Source organism: Lepisosteus platostomus, chromosome 11 (assembly GCF_059453375.1).
Source record: "Lepisosteus platostomus isolate fLepPlt1 chromosome 11, fLepPlt1.hap1, whole genome shotgun sequence".
Classification (NCBI taxonomy): Eukaryota; Metazoa; Chordata; class Actinopteri; order Semionotiformes; family Lepisosteidae; genus Lepisosteus; species Lepisosteus platostomus.
Window position 1 is genome coordinate 23,165,977 of NC_142621.1, and position 27,659 is coordinate 23,193,635.

The following is a 27,659-nucleotide window of genomic DNA, read 5'->3' on the forward strand; positions in this document are numbered from 1 at the left end:
TTGGACACAGCAACAAGCCTGCCGCTGTTCCTTTGTGTCCGCGGGAGATCTGAATTTTTTCAACCTTTTGCATTACAGCTCGAGAATTCAATTGTTACCTCAACGCCAGCTGATATCAATTTAATTCCTATGAGTGATGTACTTTCTTTTGAGTATCTAGTGTAGAAGTTGTAATCCAAGTTAATTTACGAAACGGTCTAAATGAATGGTATACTGGATGTATGTCCCTCTTGGTTTGTGACTCTTCGTGATTGAATATATACCTTTTGTTTTCTGCTAACCCTCACTATAAGATCTGTTATGTTTATATGCACATTTTTATGTATTAATAAATCTATTGTCATGTATTAGTATCCGTGTGTGTGTCTTGCTGTTATCCCACAAGGTTGGTCTTCTAATAGCCATCAAAGATTAATAATAATAATAATAATTTATAATTGTCCCAGTAAATGCACAAAACCCCTACATTTATTGGTGCCTCGTGAGAGGATGCCTACATGTTCAATCTCCAATCAGAAGCCTCTCTCTCATCCTAGCGTCCACTTTGTCGGCACGCCCGTCTCCATTTGGTGGTTTGAGCTGACGTTGCCATTAAATGTGAGAATACTCCAACTGGCGCGTTGCTCCACCTGCCATCTCCTCCCCCCATCAGAAGTGGGGGGAGGAGAACAAAGTAATGGGGATTATTAGGAGGCATGGGAAATTTGCCCAGGACGCCAGGGTTACACCCCTACTCTTTTCAAGAAACACCCTGGGATTTTTAATGACCACAGAGAGTCAGGACCTCGATTTTACGTCTCATCTGAAAGACGGCGCTTGTTCACAGTATAGTGTCCCCATCACTATATTGGGGCATTAGGACCCACATGGACCGCAGGGTGAGCGCCCCCTGCTGGCCTCACTAACACCTCTTCCAGCAGCAACCTTAGTTTTTCCCAGGTGGTCTCTCATCCAGGTACTGACCAGGCTCACACCTGCTTAGCTTCAGTAGGTTGCCAATTGTAAGTTGCAGGGTGACATGGCTGCTGGCTCCAATCAGAAGCCTATCATGACTTAAAGTTACTTCTGTGTTTTGTAACAATGGAAGGCTGAAAGAAGTAGAGGGAGAGGATAGGTAAGAATGACAGGAGGCATAGGAAGAGGAAGAATTGTCTGTGAAATGTAACTGTGTTTGACCATGAGGGAAGATGAGCAATCCAGACAAATTTTAGCTGCTTCACTGTGGCCTCGATTATTCAGACATTCATTAATGAAACAGGTAAGTCACCACCATCTTCAGGAATATTTGAATACTGTAATGTACTTCTCCAATCTACAGTACTGTAATTGTACAACCAATGCAGTATTCTCCAACCTCCTGTTCTCTACTTTGCAGTATCGATACCATACCAGTAATTACAGCACTGTACTGTGGAGTACTGTGCATTACAGTAGAGTAAGAGGGACACAGTGCCAATATGTCACAGTACATGTATCACATGATCTTGGGAGTTTTCATACTTTACTGTATATTTTGAATACAGTAGTACTGTAAAACCACTGTAGACTACTGTAATCCCCCTATCACCTTTTTTTGGCAGAATTGAGAGATGACTGGTGGATAATAGACCACAACTATTTACTGCAGAGCAATAAACAGCCATTTTCAACATGGTTTTAGTAAACAATTCCACCCGAGATACAGAGTCAAGTCATTCAGAACAATGTCTTATTTCTAGGAATTGACCAGGTCGGTTGAAACATACTGTACCAGGGCTTATTTTTGCCAATGCCTGGCAAGGGAAAACATAGTCTGTGATGTTAACAAAAATCTCTGGCCTGACCCAGGTCAGAGGCGGGATGCTGAGAATAAACTAGCAGAATAAACTTTCTATTTGTTTGTTACTGTATAATTATTACAGTATAGACTGCCATACAATTATTTTGTGTACTGTGTAGTACAGTACTTAGGCTACTTGTGCTACTTTTTAATTTGTCAGGTCAAATCCCAAAATAAAATGGAGTCCTTGCACTGGCTTCCTGTCAAAGTTCGTGTAGACTTCAAAGTTCTCATTCTCACCTATGGCTCTGCATGGCTTGGCACTTCAGTACCTGTCTGAGTTATTATTGCCCTACTCCCCACCTTGCAACCTTCACTCTTCAAATTCTGGTCTCCTATCTGTACTGAAAGTCCATCTACACTCTATGGGTGACAGGGCCTTCTCCTGTTATGTCCCAAAGTTCTGGAACTCTATTCCCAAAGATATCAGAGAGTCGCTTTCTCTAAACTCCTTCAAATCCAGACTCAAAACCTTCTTTAGAAGAGCCTTTACTTAACTGGTTCTGTTCTTTACCCCTCTGCTCCTGCTGTATTTAGTACCATCATGTACTGTGTAACTGTGTATTCTCATCGGGCATATCTTGTGTATTTTTTTATTGTTGTTGTCATTCTGTAAAGCACTTTGAGAAGCTTTAAAGGTGCTATATAAAATACAATTTTTTGTTATTAAAATAAATAACAATATCTGTTTCAGTGTTTGCTACATAACACCATTTTCACAATACACAATGTATCACAATGTTGCAAGTCCAAGATTTGAAGAGATTGTAGAGATAATGCTGGAACACCTAATGCTATTATAGTGTTTTTCATTGATCTCACCAGTGTTTAGTATGTACTCTGTAAGGCCTATTAATTTGATGGGTTGTGTGTGCCTATTGAACACAAAATTTGTTTTAGATGAAAAATAACATGTTTTTAATAGAATGTTTAATTTTGTTAAAGGCTTCTGTTTGCACAGTTGGGTGTGGATTTTGACTTTTGAGTTTATAGTTTTGAGATCATGGAGTATAATTTCAGAATTATACACCCGTAGAAGGCTCCACAGGCGAAACGTTGTGTTTTCTTTCTTCTCTTTTCAGCATGGAATAAAACTATTACTTGTTTCTTTCAGAAAAATATGTGTAAATGAAAAAAAAAATCACATGACCACATCGAATGCTCTGTCACTTTAAATCTTTCTATGGTTCAGTAATTCAATAACGTAACTCCTCCCTGCTTTAGGGTGCAAACATATTTTTTGTTGTCAAGTTATTATATTGCTTTGCTCAACCTACAGTTACTTTGTTCTGTTTGTTACTGACAGGAGAAGCTGCTTCACTCTCCCAGAATTTGCAGCAAACAGCGATGGAGCTGTTCGAAATAATAAGGAATATTTCGATAATGTCTTTTGATCCACGTCGCCTTTATAATTTAATTGCAGTATTTTTGTTAGTAACGGTAACATTTAAATTATCGAAACTGTTTAATAATAGAAAACAGGCGCTTAAGATCCTCGAAAGCTTCCCTGGACCCCCAACACATTGGCTTTACGGGCACGTACATGAGGTAAATACTTCCAGTCTGAATGAGAATGGGCGGATTCAATGTTACTTGAATGTTACGCAAGCAAAGGACAATCTATTAATCTGATGTTTCAGTATTTTACATTAACAGGCCGTAAGTGCACAAATAACTGGAAAATAGACACACAGACATTTGGTTTAATTATACTCACATGAGTAATGTTGGCTTCTGAATGTGATGTTATTCAGTACACGAGTTTATCCCTGCGTTTGTAATCGCAGAAGAAGTATTTCTGGAACGTGGTTGTTGTGTTTTTTTTGTGTTCCTTGTTTTGAACACTTGCCGTTAACTTCTACAGGGTCATTATTATATGTTTGCACCAGTTATTGTCAGAAGACCGTAGGATCTGCCGAAAAATTCGGTTATAATGTATTTTATTGACAACGTGCTTGCAGTGAGACGGAATACGTGTTAGAAAACATTGAGTTTTATAGTAAAGGACACGCATCCCATCTTGGCTGTACAATACAGTTGTTAGGTTATGTTACAGTACATAACATTTTTTTTTCAATTTGTCAGTCTGCATCCATGGAGATTGATATTTCAGTAACAGTTTTGGATTAAGATTATAGTATAACTTTACAATTCTTGTATATTTTACTGCATTACACTTCTGTGCTGTTAGGTGGCTATCGTGACTAAGTGGAACATTATGTGTTGTAAAAGTTTTAAGTGTTATAAAGTAAGATACACTACTGCTCCTATGTTAGCTTTCGGGAATTATTTGTGTAGTAGCTCTGCCATTTACAAAACATTATGTTTTGGGTTTTTTTTCTTATGGATATAGTTTGGTTACTGAAGGCTTGCACTTGCAACTGTAATTACAATAGAAAACAAAGCTATCGTATAATGCTGCAGTTTGTCTTGTGGTAAAACCATTCTTTTGTAGGCATAATGGGAAATAACAGGTTGGGAGAGACTCTCAGTTTCCCTCCAAGCTGTCACACACAGTACTCTACCTGCTTTTGCAGCACTGGCTTCGGAGCATGGCTCTCAAATCAGTGCTCACAGGCTGTTACAATGGTGTCATAGTTCTCAAATACTTCCTGTAACAGGTCCAGGAGAACTCCTTGGGCCTTCTTATCTACACTTAACGACTGGTGCACAAGCTCTTCTTCCCCTAACTAATGCGTTAGTTGAGTTGCCCTCTTGAATTTGGTCCTAAAAGCCTCGAATGGGCCTTGCATTGAGTTATGTCTTGCGGTCAGTGGCACTCATGAGGTCCAGCTTTCACTTGGACCCCCTGGCTTTAGGCCTTGGCCCAAGGACCTTCGCTTGACTCCAGACTTTCCTGTAGCTGCTCGTGCCTGCACTCAATCCCCCTTGACTTGGCCTAAAGCACTTTGAGTGGAGTGTCCAGAAATGCACTATATAAGTGTAAGGAATTATTATTATTAATTCCTTCTTGCAGTAAGTTTTACCATTCCTAAAGTCTACTTGTAATCTTTTTTTCAGTCCTGTTATTTTACCTTGCCTACCTTGAATTCTTGCACGGGGGAGTCCACTGTCCTCAGTGTGCTTGTTGCTACTGCTCCACTGTGGCTACTGACTGAGTGTTATTCCACTGTGCCCCCTGGTGCCATGTTACTAGTTGATATGGTTCATCCTGCTTTGACCCACTTTGATGCAGAATGTGGTTTGGAACTTTGAAGTCCAAGAGACAGACTGTTTTCTGTCTTTTGTTTTACCAGGGTCAGTGTCACTCTGGTCTAGTGGACCTGAGTGCCTGGCTAGCAGCAGGGTACATACCTCAGATGTGTGGGATCCTCTGGGCCCAGAGTTCTTTTTTCCCAGAAGGAACTAGGCTGGTGAAATGAGCAGAACGTCTGGGGGTTACCATTCTTTCCTATGAGGGGTCCATCCAGTCTTGATGGAGCACCACCAGAGTGTCCCACAGGCAAATGCGCATTCTTTATCTGGTTTCACTTATCTGCTCCATAACCGCGCACTGGCCACCAATTTGTCCTGCTTGGGACTTCCTCCTTGCATCCAGTGGGATCTGTAGACCCAGACCTACTGCTTTGGCTAGAAAGGCTGCTTCCTCAGCCAGACTTCACACCTAAAGCCAAACTGCTGTCTTGCAGCTCTGACCATGTAGTCATGGGCTGTCTCCAGACCTGAGTCTTGAACTGTATTTTGACTCAACTGTCATAGGGTTTGGTCTGGGTGTCACCTGAAGATCACCTCTCTAGGCATCTGGAGCTCTCTACTGAGCTTTAGGAGGGCAGGGGTGCAACCAGTGGAATGCACTGCGAAAAAACATCTAGGACCACAAGGGGCAGCTGCATGTCCCAGTCCTTCTGGTGTTGTTCATTTACCAGGGACAGGTGTGTTTCCAAGTTGCAGTTAAGGAGGCCACTCCCTTGGGGATATAGGGGATGGATATAGACTTATGGATACCCAGCCGCTTACACATGGCCTGGAACATCCAGGACTTGAAGTTCCTGCCCTGTTCAGTGTGGAGTTCTTTAGACACCCCGAACTGTTTTAAGAACCCCCCTATTAAGGCCCAATACACAGTCTCTGCCTCCACGTCTGGTAGGCCATAACCCATGGTGTGAAGTTGTCCATCACAAACAGCATGTATCTGTTGCCCCAGGACTTAGAGGGAAAAGAATTCAGGATGTCCAGGATGGCTGTCGCCATGAGCACACTCACCAGCAATGGCTGTGGAGTAGCCCTCGAGAGGCCCAGTGGTCGTTTCCTGGCAGTGCAGGCATCACAACATCAGCACTAGTCAGTGGCATCCTGTCCCTAGTCACATATTTGTCCAGCCCACACCCACTGTCAAGCCTCCTTGAGTTCTAGATTGGCTTCCTGGCCATCCTCCCAAAATGGTGCATGGTAAGACAGCCTAGTCCAGCAGTTTGTGGTCAGGGGGTAGTCACCAAGATGAATAGTAACTACAAGTCTGATGTGGTAAGAACTGGAACAGTGTAGGGCACCTCTTTGAGGGTGTCATAGGCTCTCTGCCTCTTATCCACATGAAGGGTTTGCCTTTCTATGTCAGATCATATAGCAGGGTGGTGATGGTGGCCATCCTTGCCATGAAGCACTTGTAATAGGAGGCAAGTCTGGGGAAGCTTCTTGGCGGTTAAAGGGTGATAGGAGTTGGCCATCTTCCAACTGCACTCACCTTGTGCTGCATGGTGGTGATCCTGATCCTGCTCACTTGATGCCCCAGGAACAACACCTCTTACTGCAGCTTGTGGCACTTCTTTGGGTGCAACTTGAGACCTGCCTGCCCTTTTACAGACCACTGAAGAAACTTGGAGAGTGCTATCAAAAGAACTGCCATGCACGATTAAGTCATCTCGGCATACCAGGCACTGGTTGGGGAGCACTGACTCCAGTACCTTCTCCATTTGCCTTTTGAAAGTGGCTGGGGTGTTGCAGAGGCTGAAGTGTGTCAATCTGAATTGCTGCTGTCCACAACCGGTCTAGAAGACCAGTATGGGTTGGGACCCCTGTGTCAAATCCATCTGCCAGTAGGCACTGTGGAGGTCTTGTAATGAGAACCACGAGGATTCAGCCAGGTGGTCAAGGGATTTCTCGACCCAAGGTAAGGTACAGGAGTCTTTCAGCATGAGAATTTTTAACTATTGGTTGTTCAAGAAGAACCATCAGGAGACACCCTTATTAGAAAACTAAAATGATGGGATGTTGCAGTGCCAGCTTGACAGTAGTGCCCCCAAACCAGCTGTTACAATGACATCATAGTTCTTAACTTTTTCCTGCAACAGGTTCAGGAGAACTCTTTGGGCCTCCCCATCTATAATTTTGTCCCACAGTCAGTTGGCTGCTTGGCTACATCATTTACTCAAACACCTCGCTTCAGGCCTTGGCTGGTGACAACCGCCAGGGAGAGAGTTTTTAGTGTGTTTGGGGTGAAATGAGCTTTCAAAATTTTATGTGGCCCTTGGGACATAAAAGTTTGCCCACTCCTGGTCTAGGCAGTATGTGGGTGCCTTCTACTTGTTAATGATTGACTTCACCACGTTTAAAGAGATATTAAGGGCCTTTGAAATGTTTTTATACCCTTTTCCTGATCTTTGCCTTTATATTACTTTATCCGTAATCTTCATGGTGGAATCTTTGCTTGAAATTCACTACCTGACTGAGGGATCTTCTAGAGAGAGATGTATTTAGCCACTCAACTGTGTGACTTAAGGCAATTTGTACTCCTACAATATATTAATTAAGGTTTGCAACAGCAATGGGTTTAAACAGTACAATCACTTATTTGTAAATTTGCAAACTATTTACTTGTTCTTGTGCTTGTTTTTTGTAGAGCAGGTTATGAACTGTATATAACTAATGTTAATTGCTACTCAAAGTGTATGACTTCAAACTTTAAAGCAAACTTCAAATGTGAAAATTGTAAAAATTGACTGTCAGCATAAATTTGCATGCAATGTACTTGGATCTTATTTCTTTGCTACTTTTCCCGTTTTTTTTTCTTTTTCTGTCAAAAGTTTCCACAGGATGGGAATGATTTAGACAAGACTGCAAAATGGGCAGACCAGTACCCATATGCTTTTCCATTATGGTTTGGACCTTTTGTACCATTCTTGAACATAAACCACCCTGAATATGCAAAAACTATCCTTTCAAGTACAGGTATGAACTCCAGTTGAGTAACATATTTTTTTTCCAGTTACTAAAGATGCCAAATGATACAGATATTTTGAATAGTCGAAAAAATGTATGTATGAAGAGGTATTCACACTTTGTTTGATATCAGATATTTGTACAATTCTTGATTAAGTAAGATGAATGATTTTATATTTGCAAGAGTTGAGATAAAACTCATCTTAATATTATTTTGATAAAGACTGAAATGTACAATATATATATAAACTCTGTTCTTAGCAACATGGAACCACTCAAGAATGCCTGAGGTCTACACAGAATAACTGTAAATAATATAATAAGCATATCTACTTTATTTTACAGTTGTCAAATTACTAGCTTCGGAATACAATTCTAGGCCAAGTATTATCAAAATAATTTTATGTAGAATCTTAGGCTCTGCCTTGCAGAATATCACTTTGAATTTTTTTTAGCCTATTCTGAAAAGATCATTATTATATGTGTGTATTTTTTTCAGAACCAAAGGATGACATTTCATATAGATTCTTAATTCCATGGATAGGTAATGTTTCATACATTGTTACCTGTGGATTTTTAAAATACCATCTTTGACATGTTGTTTTCTGACAAAATAATAATAAAAAAGTGCACAAACACATGAAATAATTTAAATTTTATTTCATTTCTTTCTAACCAGCGGAAGAAAGATTTTTATTTGTCTGGAATGTCCTCAAACAAATGAATATTTCATTTTTTTAACTTATTTTAAGATATAAAACATCAATTTCTGTAACCAAGGTCACGTTTAGTCATTTCATAGCCAGTTCTGGATAATGACTTCTGATAAACAGTGTTTAATCATGGCTGGTCATGTTCTTGCTTTCCAGGGGAAGGTTTGCTTGTGACAGACAAACAGAAATGGTTTAGGCACAGAAGACTTTTGACACCTGGATTCCATTATGATGTCTTAAAGCAATATGTAAAACTGGTAGCTGATTCTACAAAAATCATGCTGGTATGAACATATTTTTAGCTCTAAAACATTTATTTTCATACTTAAAAACAAATGTTTAGGATTTTTTCAGGACATTAGAAATAAATTCCTAGCACAACACATTAAGAAACTGTATTGACTGTACTAAAATGATTTGACCTCAAATATCAGAGGTGGAATCTGATTATTTCAAATTGTATTAAACTTTCAAAATGTGTTATTTAAATGTCCTGCACCATGTTGTATGTTGTTTCTAAAACTCTGTTTTACCATTAACATTTACAGTTCTGGAAAAAAATGTGCTAGATTGAATTATATAAACTACTGGTGTACCAACATTGCATTCATTTGAAGCAAGTCCCCAAGCAGTCTTTAGACTCAACCTGTTTTAACTCCTATATTTGCTAAGATTAAATTAGTTAAATCAGAGTAGCTAGATTGTTTATCATCTGTTAATTTGGTTATTTCAATTATACAATTCAACACACACAGTATGCAACTCTTTTAGGAATTAAACCTTTTAAAATAGAATGAAAAGGTTATTTTGCATGCAGTATATATTTAGAAATGCACCAGCTAATTTAAGTTTTTATCTTATACAGGAAAAATGGGAAATGTATGCTGGAAAAGAGGAGTCTTTTGAAGTGTTTCAGCATGCTAGCCTAATGACGCTTGACAGTATTATGAAGAGTGCATTCAGCTGCGCTAGCAACTGTCAGACTGAGAGGTCAGTATTGTAGTATTGTAGAGGTATAAATGTATTTACACATTTATTTAATTATTTCTCTGCATGTTCAAGGGACACAATTAAGAGTCAAAATATACTGATGTAAAAAAGAAACGCAACATTTTCTGGAAGGAGAATACTATAGTTATAGCTTATGTACTTTCACAAAAGGTTGTCATTTTGTTTTAAGCCCTGTGGCCAGCAATACAGCTTGTGCAGTGGGGCATTGCAATTTGCCAATCACACAAAAGGTGTGCACTTTTACCCAACAAGGTCCAGATGGAACAATGCCTTCTCAGGTCACTTTTATCACAGGTGCCGGTGGCTCTGTTGCTATCTGCACCTGTGGCTGAATGGTTGCTGGTTCGTATCCCATGGCCGGCAAAGGAATCCTACTCTGTTTGGCCCCTGAGCAAGTCCTTAACCCAACTGCTCCAGGGGTGCCTGTATAAATGGTTGACCCTGTGCTCTGACCCCAAGCTTCTCTCCCCATCTGTGTGTCTCATGGAGAGCAAGTTGGGGTATGCGAAAAGACAAATTCCTAATACATTGTATATTACAAAAATTGTATGTGGTCAAAAAAGTGATCTGATTTTTAAAAAGGCCTTAGTTCAAAGCTTAGGTCACTGCAAGAAAAAGGCCACACTTAGTGAGATTTCTGTGCATTCCATAATGCCTCAAATGTCACCAGAAGCAAGGGAGAGGGCCATTGACAGGCATGTCATGTGTCAGCGTTGCCACACACTGTGGAGTAAGCCACTCCACTGTCTCCCAACTGCAGAGAAGGTTTCAGCAAACCGGCAAGTCAGATGATCGTCCAAGATCCTGTTGCCCTCGAGTGACCACACCAGAGCAGGACCGACACATCAGACTGGTCCATTTGGCAGATCGTTTCAGATCTGCCACCTGTACTGCTGCTGAAACTGCCAACAGACACAATGCTCGCATCAGTGATGGGACAGTGAGGCTCCACGCTGCTGGATTTAGAGCAAGGCAACCTGTCAGAGGCCCTCTGCTCACACCTCCTAGACATCACACCAACTGGCTTGGGCCAGACAGAGGCTGTGATGGACTTGTCAGCAGTGGCATCAGGTCCTTTTCATGGATGAGTCACTCTTCAGCCTGTTCCACGCAGATGGGAGGGCCAGAGTATGGAGGAGGATGTGTTGCATTTCTTTTTTCCATCAGTATACCTGAATATGAAAACCTTATATAAATGTTGCAAAAATATTTTATTAAACCACAAACTTTTAATACCATTCTTTGGTAATAGAAACAAGGATGGAGTTTTCTTTTCTAACAAACGACAGTACATTTTAGTTCAGGTGGTTAGCTGCATCAACATGCATAGGCTGCAGAGGAACAAGTAACAAGTTTATTCCATGCTGAAAAGGGAACGAAAACACAATGTTTCGGCAGCGGAGCCTTCTTCAGGTGTGAGCACTGTACATTTTGATCTGATTAAGAAAAACATGTTCACCCATCAAACCCATGTACAGTGCCTTGCGAAAGTATTCGGCCCCCTTGAACTTTTCAACCTTTTGCCACATTTCAGGCTTCAAACATAAAGATATAAATTTTTTATTTTATGTGAAGAATCACCAACAAGTGGGACACAATTGTGAAGTGGAACGAAATCTATTGGATTTTTGAAACTTTTTTAACTAATAAAAAAATGAAAAGTGGGGCGTGCAAAATTATTCGGCCCCCTTGCGTTAATACTTTGTAGAGCCACCTTTTGCTGCGATTACAGCTGCAAGTCGCTTGGGGTATGTCTCTATCAGTTTTGCACATCGAGAGACTGAAATTCTTGCCCATTCTTCCTTGCAAAACAGCTCGAGCTCAGTGAGGTTGGATGGAGAGCGTTTGTGAACAGCAGTTTTCAGCTCTTTCCACAGATTCTCGATTGGATTCAGGTCTGGACTTTGACTTGGCCATTCAAACACCTGGATACGTTTATTTGTGAACCATTCCTTTGTAGATTTTGCTGTATGTTTGGGATCATTGTCTTGTTGGAAGATAAATCTCCGTCCCAGTTTCAGGTCTTTTGCAGACTCCAACAGGTTTTCATCCAGAATGGTCCTGTATTTGGCTGCATCCATCTTCCCCTCAATTTTAACCATCTTCCCTGTCCCTGCTGAAGAAAAGCAGGCCCAAACCATGATGCTGCCACCACCATGTTTGACAGTGGGGATGGTGTGTTGAGGGTGATGAGCTGTGTTGCTTTTACGCCAAACATATCGTTTTGCATTGTGGCCAAAAAGTTCGATTTTGGTTTCATCTGACCAGAGCACTTTCTTCCACATGTTTGGGGTGTCTCCCAGGTGGCTTGTGGCAAACTTTAGACGAGACTTTTTATGGATATCTTTGAGAAATGGCTTTCTTCTTGCCACTCTTCCATAAAGGCCAGATTTGTGCAGTGTAAGACTGATTGTTGTCCTATGGACAGACTCTCCCACCTCAGCTGTAGTTCTCTGCAGTTCATCCAGAGTGATCATGGGCCTCTTGGCTGCATCTCTGATCAGTCTTCTCCTTGTCTGAGCTGAAAGTTTAGAGGGACGGCCAGGTCTTGGTAGATTTGCAGTGGTCTGATACTCCTTCCATTTCAAGATGATCGCTTGCACAGTGCTCCTTGGGATGTTTGAAGCTTGGGAAATCTTTTTGTATCCAAATCCGGCTTTAAACTTCTCCACAACAGTATTACGGACCTGCCTGGTGTGTTCCTTGGTCTTCATGATGCTCTCTGCACTTTCAACAGAACCTTGAGACTATCACAGAGCAGGTGCATTTATACAGAGACTTGATTACACACAGGTGGATTCTATTTATCACCATCAGTCATTTAGGACAACATTGGATCATTCAGAGATCCTCGCTGAACTTCTGGAGTGAGTTTGCTGCACTGAAAGTAAAGGGGCCGAATAATTTTGCACGCCCCACTTTTCATTTTTTTATTAGTTAAAAAAGTTTCAAAAATCCAATAGATTTCGTTCCACTTCACAATTGTGTCCCACTTGTTGGTGATTCTTCACATAAAATAAAAAATTTATATCTTTATGTTTGAAGCCTGAAATGTGGCAAAAGGTTGAAAAGTTCAAGGGGGCCGAATACTTTCGCAAGGCACTGTACATACATGAAGAAAGCATTGGTAAATCATTGACCTATTTTAATGGAGCTGAAGGGAGTAATGAATTATAAGGAGTCACACCTCTAAAATGCCAGGAGTCTATGTTGATCTGTAAAGGGATGGCACCTACTCTACCTCCTAGTGCTCTCTCAAGTTCCATAGCAATAGTGACTTCAGCAACTTCTTAGATGCCTGCAACCTCAGGATAATGTCAGTGAGGGATGTGTCTCTCTTTCTGTTGATGCTGTACTTGCTGTAATTTGTAGCAAAACTTGTAGCATGTTAAACTATCAAGTAGGTAGCTGTGTCAGCATGTGCAGGCTGCAAAGGAACAGGTAAAGGTTCATTCAGTGCTGAAAGGAAAAGAGAAGAGACAGTATTGTATGGCTGTGTATGGCTGTGAAGCCTTCTTCAGGTGTGAGGGAAAGAGAAAAACCAGCAATTAATGAGGAAAGGGTAGTTTAGAGTGTGTGGGGAGCATGGGGTACCAATGTAAATAGCTGAGCATTTTCTGCAAGAGGTGCAGGGAGGTGAGACGGAAAGGAGACTGGGAAACCTTTACAGGGAATGTCAAAGACCCATAGTTTCCAATATCAGCTCTAATGGCCATGATCACACTGATCTCTCTGTCTGCATCCTCACAAAGGGGTTTCGGAACTCCTATTACAGAAAGACATCCGAAACCAAAATTATCCTGAAACTAGGATCACAGCTTCCCCGTTCCCTTAACAACAGACTCATCTCCTTCCAATCCTCTCTATTCATTTGCATGTTTTGACTTCACACCTCTCTCCAGTTCTCTCAGACTCTTGATACTCCTTCTCCCCTAATCCCTGTCTCCTCTCAACTACCCTGTCTTTTGTTCTCCCATGCTTCATTAACTGCCAGTTTCCCTCTTTCCCTCACACCTGAAGGCTCCGCAGCCGAAACATTGTGTCTCTTTTTCTTTCAGCATGGAATAAACCTTTAATTGTTCCATGTTAAAAAATAAATTATTTGATGGGTAAACACGTCAGTGGGGTATTTTTACAATCAAAATAGTGTGACTATCACTGATGCATGGCAACACAATCCATGAGCTGTAGCTTCGTTGTATCCTATCTACTCTATGATTTATCTTTTTTTTAGAAGGCGCCATATTTAAAAAAAAACTAAAATGTTTGTCGCGCATAAAAAGTGGTTTTTAACTATCCAGTTTTTTACAGCTTTTAAAGTCATGCATTGTTTGAGTTAGGCAGGAACACATCATTTTTATTTATTTTTTATTTTTTAAAAATAAAAAAAATTGTTTGCCCATCGTGTTGATAAACTGTTCCTCGTTTACTGCCAATTGTAAAAAATAATCCTTTCACCCTGCCTCGTTTAATTTAAAGATTTCCGTGAAGAAATCCTTAAACACAAAACCATCACGTATAATAATTCATCCAGGTGGTTCCCTGTTGAATGACTCTGACTGACCAGGTTCAATTCCAGTACTATACTTTACTATTTAGTACAGTTTAAACTTTTTTTTGTTAATTCCAAGTTAAATTGTTGGCTGATTACTGGCTGCTGACATTTGGATTAAGACAAAATATAGAGTTTCTCAATTTGGATGTAAACCTGAAAGAGGCGCATGATGTTCACAATAAGTTATAATAGTGGCCTGTTTTTATGCATTCGGCTATATGAGAAATAAACCGAAAGTATTGCTCTGATCGAACTTTGAACCGCCTGGGTGCAGCTCGCTACATTACAGTACTCATTACCACTACAAGGACAATTAAAAAAAAAAAAGAAATGAATGAATAAAAATATTTCCAAACCATCAAGTTGTGAGAATTTAGCTGCTTAGTTACAGGAGTAACTAGTTACTGCTTAGTTACATAATTGCATATTAATATAACTATCAAGTTTTAAATGTTAAATCACTACAACATTGATCTTTTTGCAATAACAGCAAGTGCTGTTCTTACTATGTATTCTTAGAAAAGGATACAACTTTATAACTTTTTAAGAAGTAGAGAATATAAGTTTAATAATGTTAGAACAAGCACATTAAAACCAAAACCTACTGTAAGTTACCAAGTTAAAGACTCTGATGCATACAATATTTATGCATAATGGAAGGTTGTGTACTTTTGTCTAACTGAGCAATCTTGCTTTTATCAAATATGCAGTCTTTCTAATGTTTAATGATTAACATGCTGTAATACACAGTTTAACATTATTAAAAGTTTAAAGAGTTTACAACTTAAATTCTTAATTGGAAAAAGATTGTCCCTCAGCAGTGACCGGGATTCGAAACCGGGTGTTTTCTGGCGACAGCTCAAATGCTGTACATGAGACATTAAACTTTATTAGCTCCACCTGGCAGTTTTACAAGGTGCTTCCAGATACTATTATCCTATTTAAAAAATCATGCGGTAGGATGCGGTATATTGCGCCACTTCCATCACATTTTAGCGCAGCGTACCTCGCTCATTTTGAATGGCTAGATCTGTAGTTGTACATCCGTTAGATCCCAAGCTTAGGTGATTGTATTTGCATAGTAAATTAATGATACTTTTTCTGTCCTCTTTTCTTTCAGTGGTAAAAACACGTATATTAAGGCAGTCTATGAGATTTGCAACATAATAAACCTCCGATTCTGGTTCTTCCCTTATCACAGTGAAATTCTTTTTTACATCAGCAATCTTGGCTACAGGTTTCGGAAAGCGTGCAAGATAGCACACCAACATACAGGTTTGTTATAACTAATTATTCTATTTAATGTTTTAATCGGAATTGGAGTAATTAATTTGAAGGGGGTGTAAGAGGAGAAGATACAGATATAAAATTCACACAATCATGCTTGCATTTCATCATCAGTAACCATCCCGGGGTATTACAAGTTTTGAGAAGTTAATATAAAGTGGATTTATTTCCTCATGTGAGAGGAATGCTTAATGCTGTTAAGAACTAAAATGTGAGCACCTAGTGCCTTAAAACTAGGATATCTTTTCTTCATTATCATGAATGGAACAACATTAACACGGGTGCTTTTTACATGTCTTTTATGCATTTGGAATATTTTTTTTATAAGTCACAAGCAATTCTGTGTTAAAGAATGCAGAATTCTATTTGCAATTCTGTGTTCTTTAGAATAAGATGCATCACTTATTACTTCAGTAATAATGTTCAGTTAAGTTTAAGTTAAGTAATACACAATATTAGTCAGAGATGTAATAAATGATGGAGACCTTCCAGTGGCACTCAGCTAATATAGACATTCACATGTAGCTGAGACTCCCATACATCAAGCAGCTACTCTTATGTTCTTTAAATTTGTTTAAGTTTGGTGTAAGGTGGTTTCTAGACCTATTTTGTTATGCAAGCCCCTGATTCACAATGCATTTGAAATGGAACTGGGTCTCTCATCTCCTAAAGCAAAATGAAAAAAAATGTTCACATGCAGCTTTGTACTTTGCAGGCCGCAGATATCAGTGTTGTGCTTTCCTACAATGATCCACTGGGGGTGAACCTGCTTTGGCTTTCTGATGTACAGCACTTTATTGTGGTGCTTAAGTACCATGTGATTGAATGGGAGGACAAAAAACGTTGAATCAACCTATGTGTTATTGGAGATAAGCTTATGTAAAGGTCTACAAAAATGGCTAACATGATTGGTCACCACATTACGTCACAGGAGAGTACAGGATTTATGACATCTGAGGTGCACAGAGGCTCAGGCTCTTTCATTTTATTTTGAAAATCCTTTACGAAGCTGACTGACAGATGCCACTTCAGCCAACAAAGCATCCCTGTTAAACTAATTCATCTTGTATTGCAACCGAGTAAGGTGTTTTTACTTTGGCACTGAGGGTTATATTGGAGTTGTGAAAATCTCATGACTGTCAGTATTGTAATAACGATCTTGTGTTTGTGTTTGTTAGTTTAAATCTGTACCTGAAGTTCACAATTTAAGAGTTCACAGTTATATTGTTGTGCAGCAATTTAAAATTTTATCGCTTCCTTTCTCATATGAGTACATTTAATCTGTTTAAAGCTAACTGTAGAATCTATTTTTTTCTTTTATTATATGGCCAGCAGCCATATCACCCTGCAACTCACAACTGACAACCCACTGAAGGTGTGAGCCTGGTCACCTGGATGGGAGGCCTCCTGAGAAAAACTAAGATTGGTGCTGGAAGTGGTGTTAGTGGGGCCAGTATGGGGCACTCACCCTGTGGTCTTTGTGGGTCTTAATGCCCCAATGTAGTGATGGGAACACTATACTGTAAAAAGGCACCATTCTTTAGATGAGACATTAAACCGAGGTCCTGACTCTGTGGTCATGAAAAGTCCCATGGCGTTTCTTGAAAAGAATAGGGGTATTATCCCAGTGTACTGGCTAAATTTCCCATTGGCCTTAAACACTAATGGCTTCCTAATTATCCACATCTATGAACTGGTGTCATTACTCTCTTCTCCTGCCCACTGAAAGCTGATGTGTGGTGAGTGTACTGGCACACTATGGCTGCCATCACATCATCCAGATGGGTGCCGCACATTTCAATACTTGAAAAGCACGTGGAGTGAAGTGTCCAGAAAAGGGCTATATAAGTGTAAGGAATTATTACTATTTTTTAATGGCAAGTTTTATGGCTGTCTAAAAAAAGGTGGTTCTTCACTACCATAATAGATAAAGTCAGTGCTTAGCAATGTTCCCACTAACTCAAGAACTAAGAACATTTAGCTTCTTTGTGTTTTGTTTTCCACAATGCCTTCTGATCTCGTTACAGATGAAGTGATAAAGCAAAGGAAGGAAGCCCTAAAGGATGAAAAAGAACTTGACAAGATTCAGAAGAAGAGAAACTTAGACTTTCTTGATATCCTACTTTGTGCAAGAGTAAGTTACTACTATCCAGTGATTCTGTAAATGATATAAAATGCAAGTTAAAAAAAGCCTGTAGTACATATAGTTGTTCAGTAAAGAAGTTATATGAAACTTATATAACGGATATATGAAAATGTTGATAGGAAATCCAGTACAAAACAATAATCAAACATAAACCATACCAATCCGCAGTATACATTATTTTAGTCTATAATAATTCTATACTCCAAAGCAATTCTGAAATACCTCTCTTTAAGTTTCTAATCTCAGTCCACCTCTCTGCCAGTTCCTAATCTCAGTCCATTTAATATAGTCTTCTGAGCCAAAAAGATGCCATCCTCTAGTACTAGAAAGACAAACATTTCTATTGATGTATTCTGATGCATCACCACAGCACATTTTGAGTATGGCACTGGATATGGCAACTTCTACAGGGGCAGCACAGTTGGCACAGTGATTAACATCGTTACTCTCAGCACTAGTGTCCTAGGTTCAATTCCAGACATGGGTTGCAATCTGTTTTGAGTTTTTATTATCCTCTGGTGTTTGTGTGGGTTTAATCTGAGTACTCTGGTTTCCTCCCACAGTCCAAAGGAGGTCCAATAACCAGTGCCGAATTTCCCATTAGGCACCGTAGGCACTGTAGGCTATGAAATATTTAGGGCCTCCGAAGGAGGGAAACACTAGTGACTAACGAAAAACGAGCTGAAACAACATGTTTACGATCGATTCTAGGCATCCAAATCAATAATCATACGCTATTTAGCGGCTGTTCTAGAAACTAGAAGTATCGACGTGATGATTGCTCCATCAATCACACGGTTTAGCATTAGAATAATTTAAAGTGCATCATGTCAGTCGACATAATTCAATTGACGTTTACCCCTCTTTTTGCACATTTCTGAGTGAAAGTGCCCAGGGCCTACGAAAACCAAAATCCAGCCCTGACAGTGAGTGGTAGGTTAATTGGTTTTGGATAAAACTGGTCCTAGTATGAGTGTGAGTCTGTGTGTGCCCTGTCATGGACTGGCATCCCATCCATAAACCATCTTATATCCGTTGCTTGCTGGGATAGGCTCTGGCTACCCTGCAGCCCTGAATTGGCTGAAGCCATAAGAAAATGGATAGATGGGTAATAAACAGCATGAGATAAAAGATTCAAGGTTTTCATCAATATCCAAAATAATCAGTTTACTAAATTACATCATACATAATATTAAATGCCATACAACTCGTTCATCCAACTTTGCTCTGGACAAATTACAGTAACAAAATGAGTATAAAGGACGAATTAAAAGGAATAACCTATTTAATACTTTAAAACTCATCTCAATGAGGAAACAGTAGCGCTGGCCAAAGATCAGTGCTATTAAAACCCCCGAAACAATCCCCAAAATTCTGATACAGATTTCTTTTAACATTAAGTTAGTGGGTTCAACTGCAAACTTTTGCAGGAAAAGATCAGAGAATATGAACTGTAACATGGAGTAAATGAAGAAGAAACATGAAGGAAACAGGCTTGAGCTTTCTTTTTTTGAGCAGACATATGTAATGTTTTGGAGGAATGCAGATGGGAGAATGAATTAAAAGAGAAGAATGCATGATTCAGGTGATGGAACGCAAGTCAGAATACTCAGGTAATAGTACTTGAGATTGGAACTCATGATGGGAAGCAGAACACATTCATTAATGTGTCACTTAACACCGCACCAATTGAATACCCATAGAGGGGAGTAAAGTGATAGGAGGACCCATATTAAAGGAACCTGAGCCGCATCATGGGAGAAGGCACCAGGGATGGCAAGGACTTTAAACGAGGAGGCCCACAACCAGTGCACACTGATACTATGCACTCATACCCTTAGGGGAAGTGAGCATCAGCAACCTACTGGGACAGGAGGACTGAGGAAAGGAGAGAGACTAAAAATTGAATGCTGGGGCATTTGTGCAGTAGATTGGATGCTCAACACTGTTGACAAAAGGGTGGGTGATGTAGGAAAAGAACAGAGTGAGCAGGATTAGGTGGAGAGAGAAGGTGGGGAAAGAGAGATGAAGTTGGGTGCCATCGTGTGGAGATCCAGGGAGGGCTGACATGATCAGGAGAATTGAAATTGAAAGTTTTGCATGGAGAATTTGAAGTTGAAGAGCTGCTTGTTCAAGAAGAGGAAGAAAGTTACTCCATTCTTGGTTAACAAGACAAAGGTAAGGTCATAGCAATACATAGTGTGACAGACATCTACCTACAATAAGACTGAAGTGCTGAGTGCTAAAAAAGATGTTGCAGGCTGCCAAAAAGTATTTCTTTATTGTAGAGAAAAAGTGCAAGAATAGACTTCCTCCTGAATATTGTAAAGTAATACAGTTTCTTAGTTATTTCCATCATTACATTATATAAATAAATACATTAGTATTTCCATCAAAGATAAATATCATTCTAATTAAATCTCTACATAATTGTGTTAAACTGCAGGATGAAGAAAATAACAGCCTTTCTGATGAAGACATTCGGGCAGAGGTAGACACTTTTATGTTTGAGGGACATGACACTACTGCTAGTGGGATTTCCTGGATCCTGTACAGCCTGGCATCAAATCCAGAACACCAGAAAAAATGCAGAGAGGAAGTTCTCGTGGCTTTAGAAGGGAAAGACACCATGGACTGGTTTGTTAGCCTTAACCAATTCATTTATTATGGTATCTTATTATTATGGATGAATTCCCAACATGTGCTTGCAGATGGCAAGGAATCCCTAGGATTACTACAGGTGGTAGCCTGAATATCCAACTCAGAGACCCAACTCTGATAACACTTAGCCAATAGGATGCCAAAGCTTTCAGTCTCTTTAACTCTTAGCAAACCTACCTGTTTCTCTTAGAATGAAGACAAAATTTTATGTAATGTGATTGAACTTCTTTTTTCCACAAAATACTCCATACTTCAGCCAATTATACTGCATGTTACCAGTATCCAAGCCAGTATTTATTTTTTAATCTTTTACTGCTAATGAGTTGCCATTGCCAATAATAACACATTTTACAGAATTATATGAAAGCAAACAATACTGAAACACTTAAGAAATTAAAGAGCTTTTAAGAATATGCTTGTATGAAATATTAGACCTTTTTGAACTGATTACCTCCTGAGATTATCAAAAAGAAGGCCATGTAGTTTGTGTGAATGATAGACATACAGGTTCAGTGCCTTTTATCACTTTGCAGTATTTTCCCATCTTAGTAAATGAAACATTAATAATGGTCTGAGAACGTGATTGGCAAAGCTTTTATATCACAGCGGCAATACTGTTATGTAGCCTAATCATGTCCGAGGCTAAGCAATGCTAAGCCTGGTCAGATCTAAAATGGGAAATGTTTTAAGAAAAAGTCACACCACTGCTGTGACTAAGGCACTCTTGCCCCTGGACCAAAATTTCTTAAGCAATGCCCTATTTTGGTGAAAGGGGACAATGTACTATAGAGTGTACTGTTCTTAGGATGAAATGTTAAACCAAAGTTCTATATGAGTGGCCATTAAAGATGCAATGGCACTGTTCAGAAGAATAGGTGTTTTAACCCCATGGTATTGGTGAAATTCCATTTTTTGCTTGCATGGTTGATCTCTGTACCTTTTTCAGAATCGCATCATTCAATGCAGGTTGTCTGTATTTTCTGAATATTCCTGAATTTTACATTATAAGCTTTGAGTGTTTTTCACAACTCTCAAAAACTAAAATATGTTTTACAATAATTTTCTTTGTGTGTGCACCTTGCAACTTTAATATTATAGTTTATGTTTTATTTTATTATAGGGATGATCTCAGCAAAATACCATACACAACAATGTGTATAAAGGAGTCACTCCGCCTTTACCCCCCTGTGCCAGAGATATCCCGGAAACTCACCAAACCAATGACATTCTTTGATGGACGAACAGTTCCCGAAGGTTTAGCTTTATTTCCATTATTTATTTGTGTGTAAATTAAAGTAAGCTAAAATATTTTTTCAAAACAAGATAAATTACATATTAAATAACAATAAAAATTGATTCAGCAGACTCTCAAACTAACAAATGAAATATTAACAAGATCTCTCTTTGATCTATTACTGAGTCATCAGTAAATGGAGACTACAAAATATAGAATACTGATGTGAATGATGTAAGTGTGAATATGGGTTGACTTGTAGCAGTTCCTCCATGAGTGCAAAGTAGTTAACAAAATAATAAACATTACAAGTAACTTGCTTTGCTTTCTGCTATGCAAGTAGTTCAGTAATCCAAGTGGGATTAGTTAAATACCCTTGAAAATGTGTCCCATACAACTCGGGGCTCCAACATATCCAGGGATAAATATCATCATTTCAATTCAATTGTATGTGTTCTAGACCTTAATGCTTTTCTAGACACTATGAAACAGGTTCTATTTACAAGTTATTACTTACTTATAAATAAGTTCCATGCAGAACCTAAAAACTGCTTACATACTGGAGTGATGTTTAATATATTTACATTAATTAATAATCTAAACATTAAAAATGATTGATTGACATGCATATCTGTTTTTGTGTTAAGGATGACCAAATCAATTAAATTTTATGCTGTGGTTAGAGCCCCATCTCACCTTAAACATTGATTAACTCAACTACTTAAAAGGTTATTTGTACCTGAGAAAATGCAGTGGAAATCCAAGCAGTCCCTGCAACACTTGTAAGCAGCTATTTCAAATATGGTTTAAGTGTCTTTCCCAATACCAAAAATGTATTGAATGTATAATGTGTTGTATACATAAGACTATTTTAATTTATTTAGACAGTTGAATTTAGTTTTTTTTTAGTTTTAGGATATTTCATTTCTGGGAAATTGTAGTATGATTAAACTAAATTGTTTTGAATCATCCTTAGTGAGTTGTATTAACACTACGTGTTCTTTGGAAATTGGATGCAATTATCTCTAGAAATGTATTTCATAGCTAAATTATTGGGTCAGCAATACTATCATATATCGTATACTGTATTTATATATGGAATGTAACAAGCAATACGACAGTGTAATATGAATATTTAGCATTCCTGTATCTGTTATTAAATAAATTTACCTTTTCACTTTCTTAAAGGTTTTCTTTTAGGAATAAGCATCTACAGCATTCATAGGAATTCTAGTGTTTGGGAAAATCCAGAGGTAGGTTTAAAGACATTTTTCTACTAAAGAAATAATTCTACTACAGATCACTCTTTTTGATGCACCAGATTCATATTGCTTGCCTATTGTATGTGTAGAGATATGTTTTTTGTCATGAAGACTAATGGTTCTTTCCCAGTTGTTAAAATGTAAAAAGAATCAATTATAATGTAGTTTGATTTGACTTAAAAATAATCATTGTTGCTTAATTGTGACTTTGGATATAAGCAAATACTTTCAAGAAAGTCCAGCCTACTACAAAGAAGTGTTCTTTCCTTAACATTTCTTCATAAATGTACAGTAAAGCATTATTTAATATACAGATGCAGCCATTCAAAGTGCGTGGTACAGACACGTACCGGAGGTAATTGGCTACGGCCTCACGCATCGTGACGCCCGTTGACGCAAAATACCGCGGTACGTGATTGGTTGACCGATAGGGGCACTCGTGGTCCGTTGGTCGGTCGTAGAAAGATTTACAGTAAATGTCTTTACTGTGCCCGTTTTAGTATTGAATATTTATATGGAATTTTACCACTGAAGGGAAATCTTAGTAGCTGAGCATAAAAAGAATAGGAGCATACTGTAACGCGTCTGAAGGCCATAAACGATATTAACTTTGGAACATAAACATACAGTATATGGCTGGTCTCGGTACTTTAAAGAAAAAATACACACCAGTATTCCATTTCTCCCTAAACATTTTAAGCATCGAAGTCTTTACCTAACGTGATACTGGAGTCAACAAGCATACTTTTAGAATTTGATTAAAAGGGAATATAATATGGAATCGCGTATCTAAAGAAATTAATAACGATATAATTAATTAATTAAAGAAATTATACTTTGAGTTTACAGCTTGTCCAAAGTCATTCATTATTAATACTATTAGTAATATATTCGGTAAAGGCTTTGATGCATAAATATTTCTGATAAAGGTAGGTGTCCAACTGAGCAATCTTGCTTTCATAAAATATACCAACTTTTTAATGACTGATGATTAACATGCTATAATACACAGTTTAAATTTAAAAGCTCAAATGCTGTACATGAGAGGTTAAGCTTTATTGGCTCCTCCTGGCGGTTTTACAAGGTGATGCCAGGTACTTTCCGGCATGACGTCAAATGATGCGATTTACCCCGTGATACTACGACACGCCCACCGGGGTATACTGCGAAATACCCCACCCATTTTGAATGGCTGCATCTGTATAAAGGTATGGAACTGTGAAATGGCTAATACAAGATTATAACTTTAATTCTTTGTTTTCTGCTTTGCATTGTAGATATTTGATCCTCTGAGGTTTTTACCTGAAAACTGTGCCAAACGACATCCCTATGCTTTCGTTCCATTCTCTGCAGGACCAAGGTTTGTGCTAGTCAATAGTGTGCACTATGGGATCGCATGTTGTCAATGTATTGTTCTGTAAATATAAAGTTCCAGAAATAAAAGCAGTCTCTGATTTACCTATTTATTACCTCAGGTATCACCATTCGAGCATTTCTAACCTCTCAACCGAATAATACCTAAACATGCCGAGAAAAATGCCAAGTGAATGAATATAGAATTCCTTGGGTAATGTTTAATGCAATTTCACAATATTATTTTTAAAGAACACCTTATCACATAAAGCTTCCTGGAGCATTGTATATTCCACTCAGAGTATCATCCACTTACGTGTATGGCGTTAAAATATGGCATGGATGAACTTGTGAAATGCCATTATCTGTCTCAGTCCTTTAACACTATTATTATTAACATCTGTCTCTAGTCTCAGTTTAACATTGTGTCAGAACAATCTTTTACATTAGAAGAGAAACTTGTAGAAAGTCATTCTATTTTTTATTCTTTATTTACATATTATAGGAACATATTCTTTAAATTAAATTATCATTTTCAGACACATATTTTTAAGGAAACTCACCCATACATACACTGTGCAAGCCACGGAAAAACTGTGAGCACCTACTGTGGTGTCACAGGGGATTAGATAATCCAAAACGAGATGAAATTGTCTGAAAAACTCACACCACGCATATTCCTTTTAAAACTTCCCGGTTCCCTTCCGCCCTCACTCCTCTGTCTGATGACTGTTTATGATTTCCCCATATCTTAAAGCCAAATCCATATTCCAATCTCTGTTCTGTTTTCCAGTCCGTTATTCCTAAATCCAGTCACCATAAAAAAACAATGACGTATCCGAATCACAATCCATATCCTGATGTCTGTTTTGTTTCTAGTCCGTTATTTTGTAAATCCAATCCGCTCAACCTCTTCCGTATTCCCACTACTTCCTCCAAGTCACATCCACCTCACTGCCTTCCACACCACTGAGTGTTTCCAGGGCATTTATATATTGTTTCCTAATGTGGCTCACCTGATTCACTTTGTGTTGTTGGACACCTCAGTTCTTGATCCAAAATTGTAGTGCCATTTAAGGAATTATAAGATTTATGGTATCAATTCAATCATCTGATGTTAAAGGACAAAAAAAGGACATAAATGTTATTCTAAAAACATTATTCTATAGTAGCCTGTATATTTGGCTTTTGTGTGGCTGTTTTTTAAAAAGCTAAATGTAATATCTTTAATGTAATATCTTTAAGTTTAAAGAAGTTTGAACATTTAAGTTCCGGAAAATAAGTCCTATCTGGAAGACATTTTCTGACTGAAAACATAATCGTGATTTTACATATGAAGTGATACACTGTCATAATTAGGACACAGGATAGTATGTAGTATGACTTCACTGATCATTAATGTAGTCCCAGCAGCATGGACACATAGATCATATTAATGTCTGCATACACTCTGGGGCATCTTCTGCCTCTCTTTCTGTATAGGTGTGGACAATTCATGAGGTTTGGTTGGTCATGTTGTCTCTTTTGATACCATTATTGAGTTGGTCCCACAGATGGACTTTTAGCAAAACATGGCGAAAGCTTAATTAACCTTTATTTTGTTAATGTCATACCATTGCAATCTTTTCATTTTGTAGTCTAACATTATCCTGGTATACTCAACTCTTCTGGATTAGTTTCAAAGAAAGGCAAAAGAAATACAAAAAAAATCACAATTTGTATGACATCACATGTCTTCAGCTTAATATTTTTAAGAAACAAACATACAAGTAGTGGACAAAAAAATGAAAATTAAAAGTGACTTACTATGTTATTACTTAATTACCGAGACCAGCCATATACTGTATGTTTATGTTCCAAAATTAACTTCTGGTACCTGTTTGTGTAATATGTCTGAATAAAATTCTGATGTATCGATTGCACGTTTTATCAGTGTAATTAAAACTAAATATTGTCATTACATTAATAAAATATCAAATACTATATATGTTATCTTAATACTATAACATTTTGTGCCAAACAGGTTTAACTAGAAAAATGCAATGTGATTATAAATGTGAGTTATTAACTGAAATTCAAGAGGAAAATTGATAGCAAGTTAATTTACACAGTTATTAACGGTGTTTGTGAAGATCCTAATCACAATCATCATGGAACTGTATATAATGAAAATAAACACCTCCCTTTGCATTTGTCTCAAGCATCCCTCCTTCATCCTACATCTACACCTTGCAGCTAGCCCTTGGTTAACTCCTCTCTGAATGAGGTTCGAGACTCCTGCTCCTATAGCTAGGAAGGTACCCATTAACCAAGCGAGTTAAGTCAAACCTATCCTTCCAAACAATCCAGACATTCACAAAGCCTCTACTTTGTTATCCCTCCTGAACTCTTTTCAACAGACCATAACAGTTATAATCCTGTTTGATACTGAGCTTTCTTTTTGCAAAACAGTAGAATTGTTTTTAAGATGGTGCTTCAATTATACTAATTTATTTTTATTACAAATTAATTCATAACATTGATGTATTCATTTGTAATAAATTGTTGTGATTTTTAAATTCCTCTTCTAAATAGGAACTGTATCGGACAGAACTTTGCCATGAATGAGATGAAAGTTGCGGTAGCATTGACCCTGAAGTGCTTTGAACTGGCAGTTGATCCAAACAAGACTCCAAAGAAGATTCCTCAGGTGGTTCTTCGTTCACTCAATGGGATACACCTAAAAATCAAACATGCTTCAAGAAAAATCTGAATTCAAACCTTTAACTGTACTGACGAATTTGTCATTATTGTGCCTTTCTAAAATAGAATTAAAATATAAGTAGAGGTGTGATTTAGTTAAAAATAAGATTAGTTTTGATATTATATATGGTAACTTGCACATTTATTCCTGTAAAGTTTCTTACAGTAAAACTTTATTCCTGTAAAGTAAAATTTCTTGCTGTCTAAATTTTTAATCATGGCATTTTGAAAGGTATTTGTAATCTACACCAAACAAATCTAAATTAAAAAATGCTGAAAATGTGTGAATAAAATAAGATTTGGAAAAATAAATGTTTCTCGATTGCATAAGTTTTCATCCTCTTTGCATGGCGCCCTAAGACTGTTTGGGTGCAAAAGCATAGTTTGTGAGGTCACAAAAATATTCTCTGTCTCAGTGTAATCAAATTCTTTAACTTGATTATAGTTATCTGTCTCTGTAACCTTCCTTGGACAGAGATTCAATTTCAAACCATAACTCATGTAGTGATATGACAAATTGACCAGAAAGACTAAGGAGCTTTCAAAACAAATCAGGTATACAATGTGCTTCTGTAGTTTGGTGAAATTGCACTAACAAAGAAACAAGCCAACAAATATAAAGGGAAAGCATATTTCATGCTTTGGTGTTAACTCACTGGGCTGAGGAAATTACAGTACTAGCCAAAAGTCAGTGATGTC

At 38.1% G+C, this 27,659-nt stretch overlaps 1 protein-coding gene across 3 annotated transcripts; it reads left to right on the forward strand.

Moving 5' to 3' along the window:
- The first annotated feature begins 3,012 nt into the window (after positions 1 to 3,012).
- Positions 3,013 to 27,272, forward strand: LOC148652201 (cytochrome P450 4B1-like). 3 transcript variants are annotated; one of them, XM_088598887.1, is made up of 12 exons: positions 3,013 to 3,367; positions 7,861 to 8,017; positions 8,496 to 8,540; positions 8,866 to 8,993; positions 9,575 to 9,699; positions 15,477 to 15,550; positions 17,590 to 17,696; positions 20,155 to 20,345; positions 21,490 to 21,623; positions 22,792 to 22,856; positions 24,143 to 24,225; positions 26,793 to 27,272. In XM_088598887.1, exons 1-12 carry the CDS (start codon positions 3,167 to 3,169, stop codon positions 26,968 to 26,970), a joined length of 1,488 nt encoding a protein of 495 aa, XP_088455013.1. In that variant the 5' UTR covers positions 3,013 to 3,166; the 3' UTR covers positions 26,971 to 27,272. The 3 variants fall into 3 exon arrangements, with proteins under 3 accessions (XP_088455013.1, XP_088455011.1, XP_088455012.1); XM_088598885.1 differs by having other exon boundaries at positions 3,015 to 3,367; positions 15,396 to 15,550; XM_088598886.1 differs by having other exon boundaries at positions 3,016 to 3,367; positions 7,861 to 8,005; positions 15,396 to 15,550.
- The last annotated feature ends 387 nt before the right edge of the window (positions 27,273 to 27,659 follow it).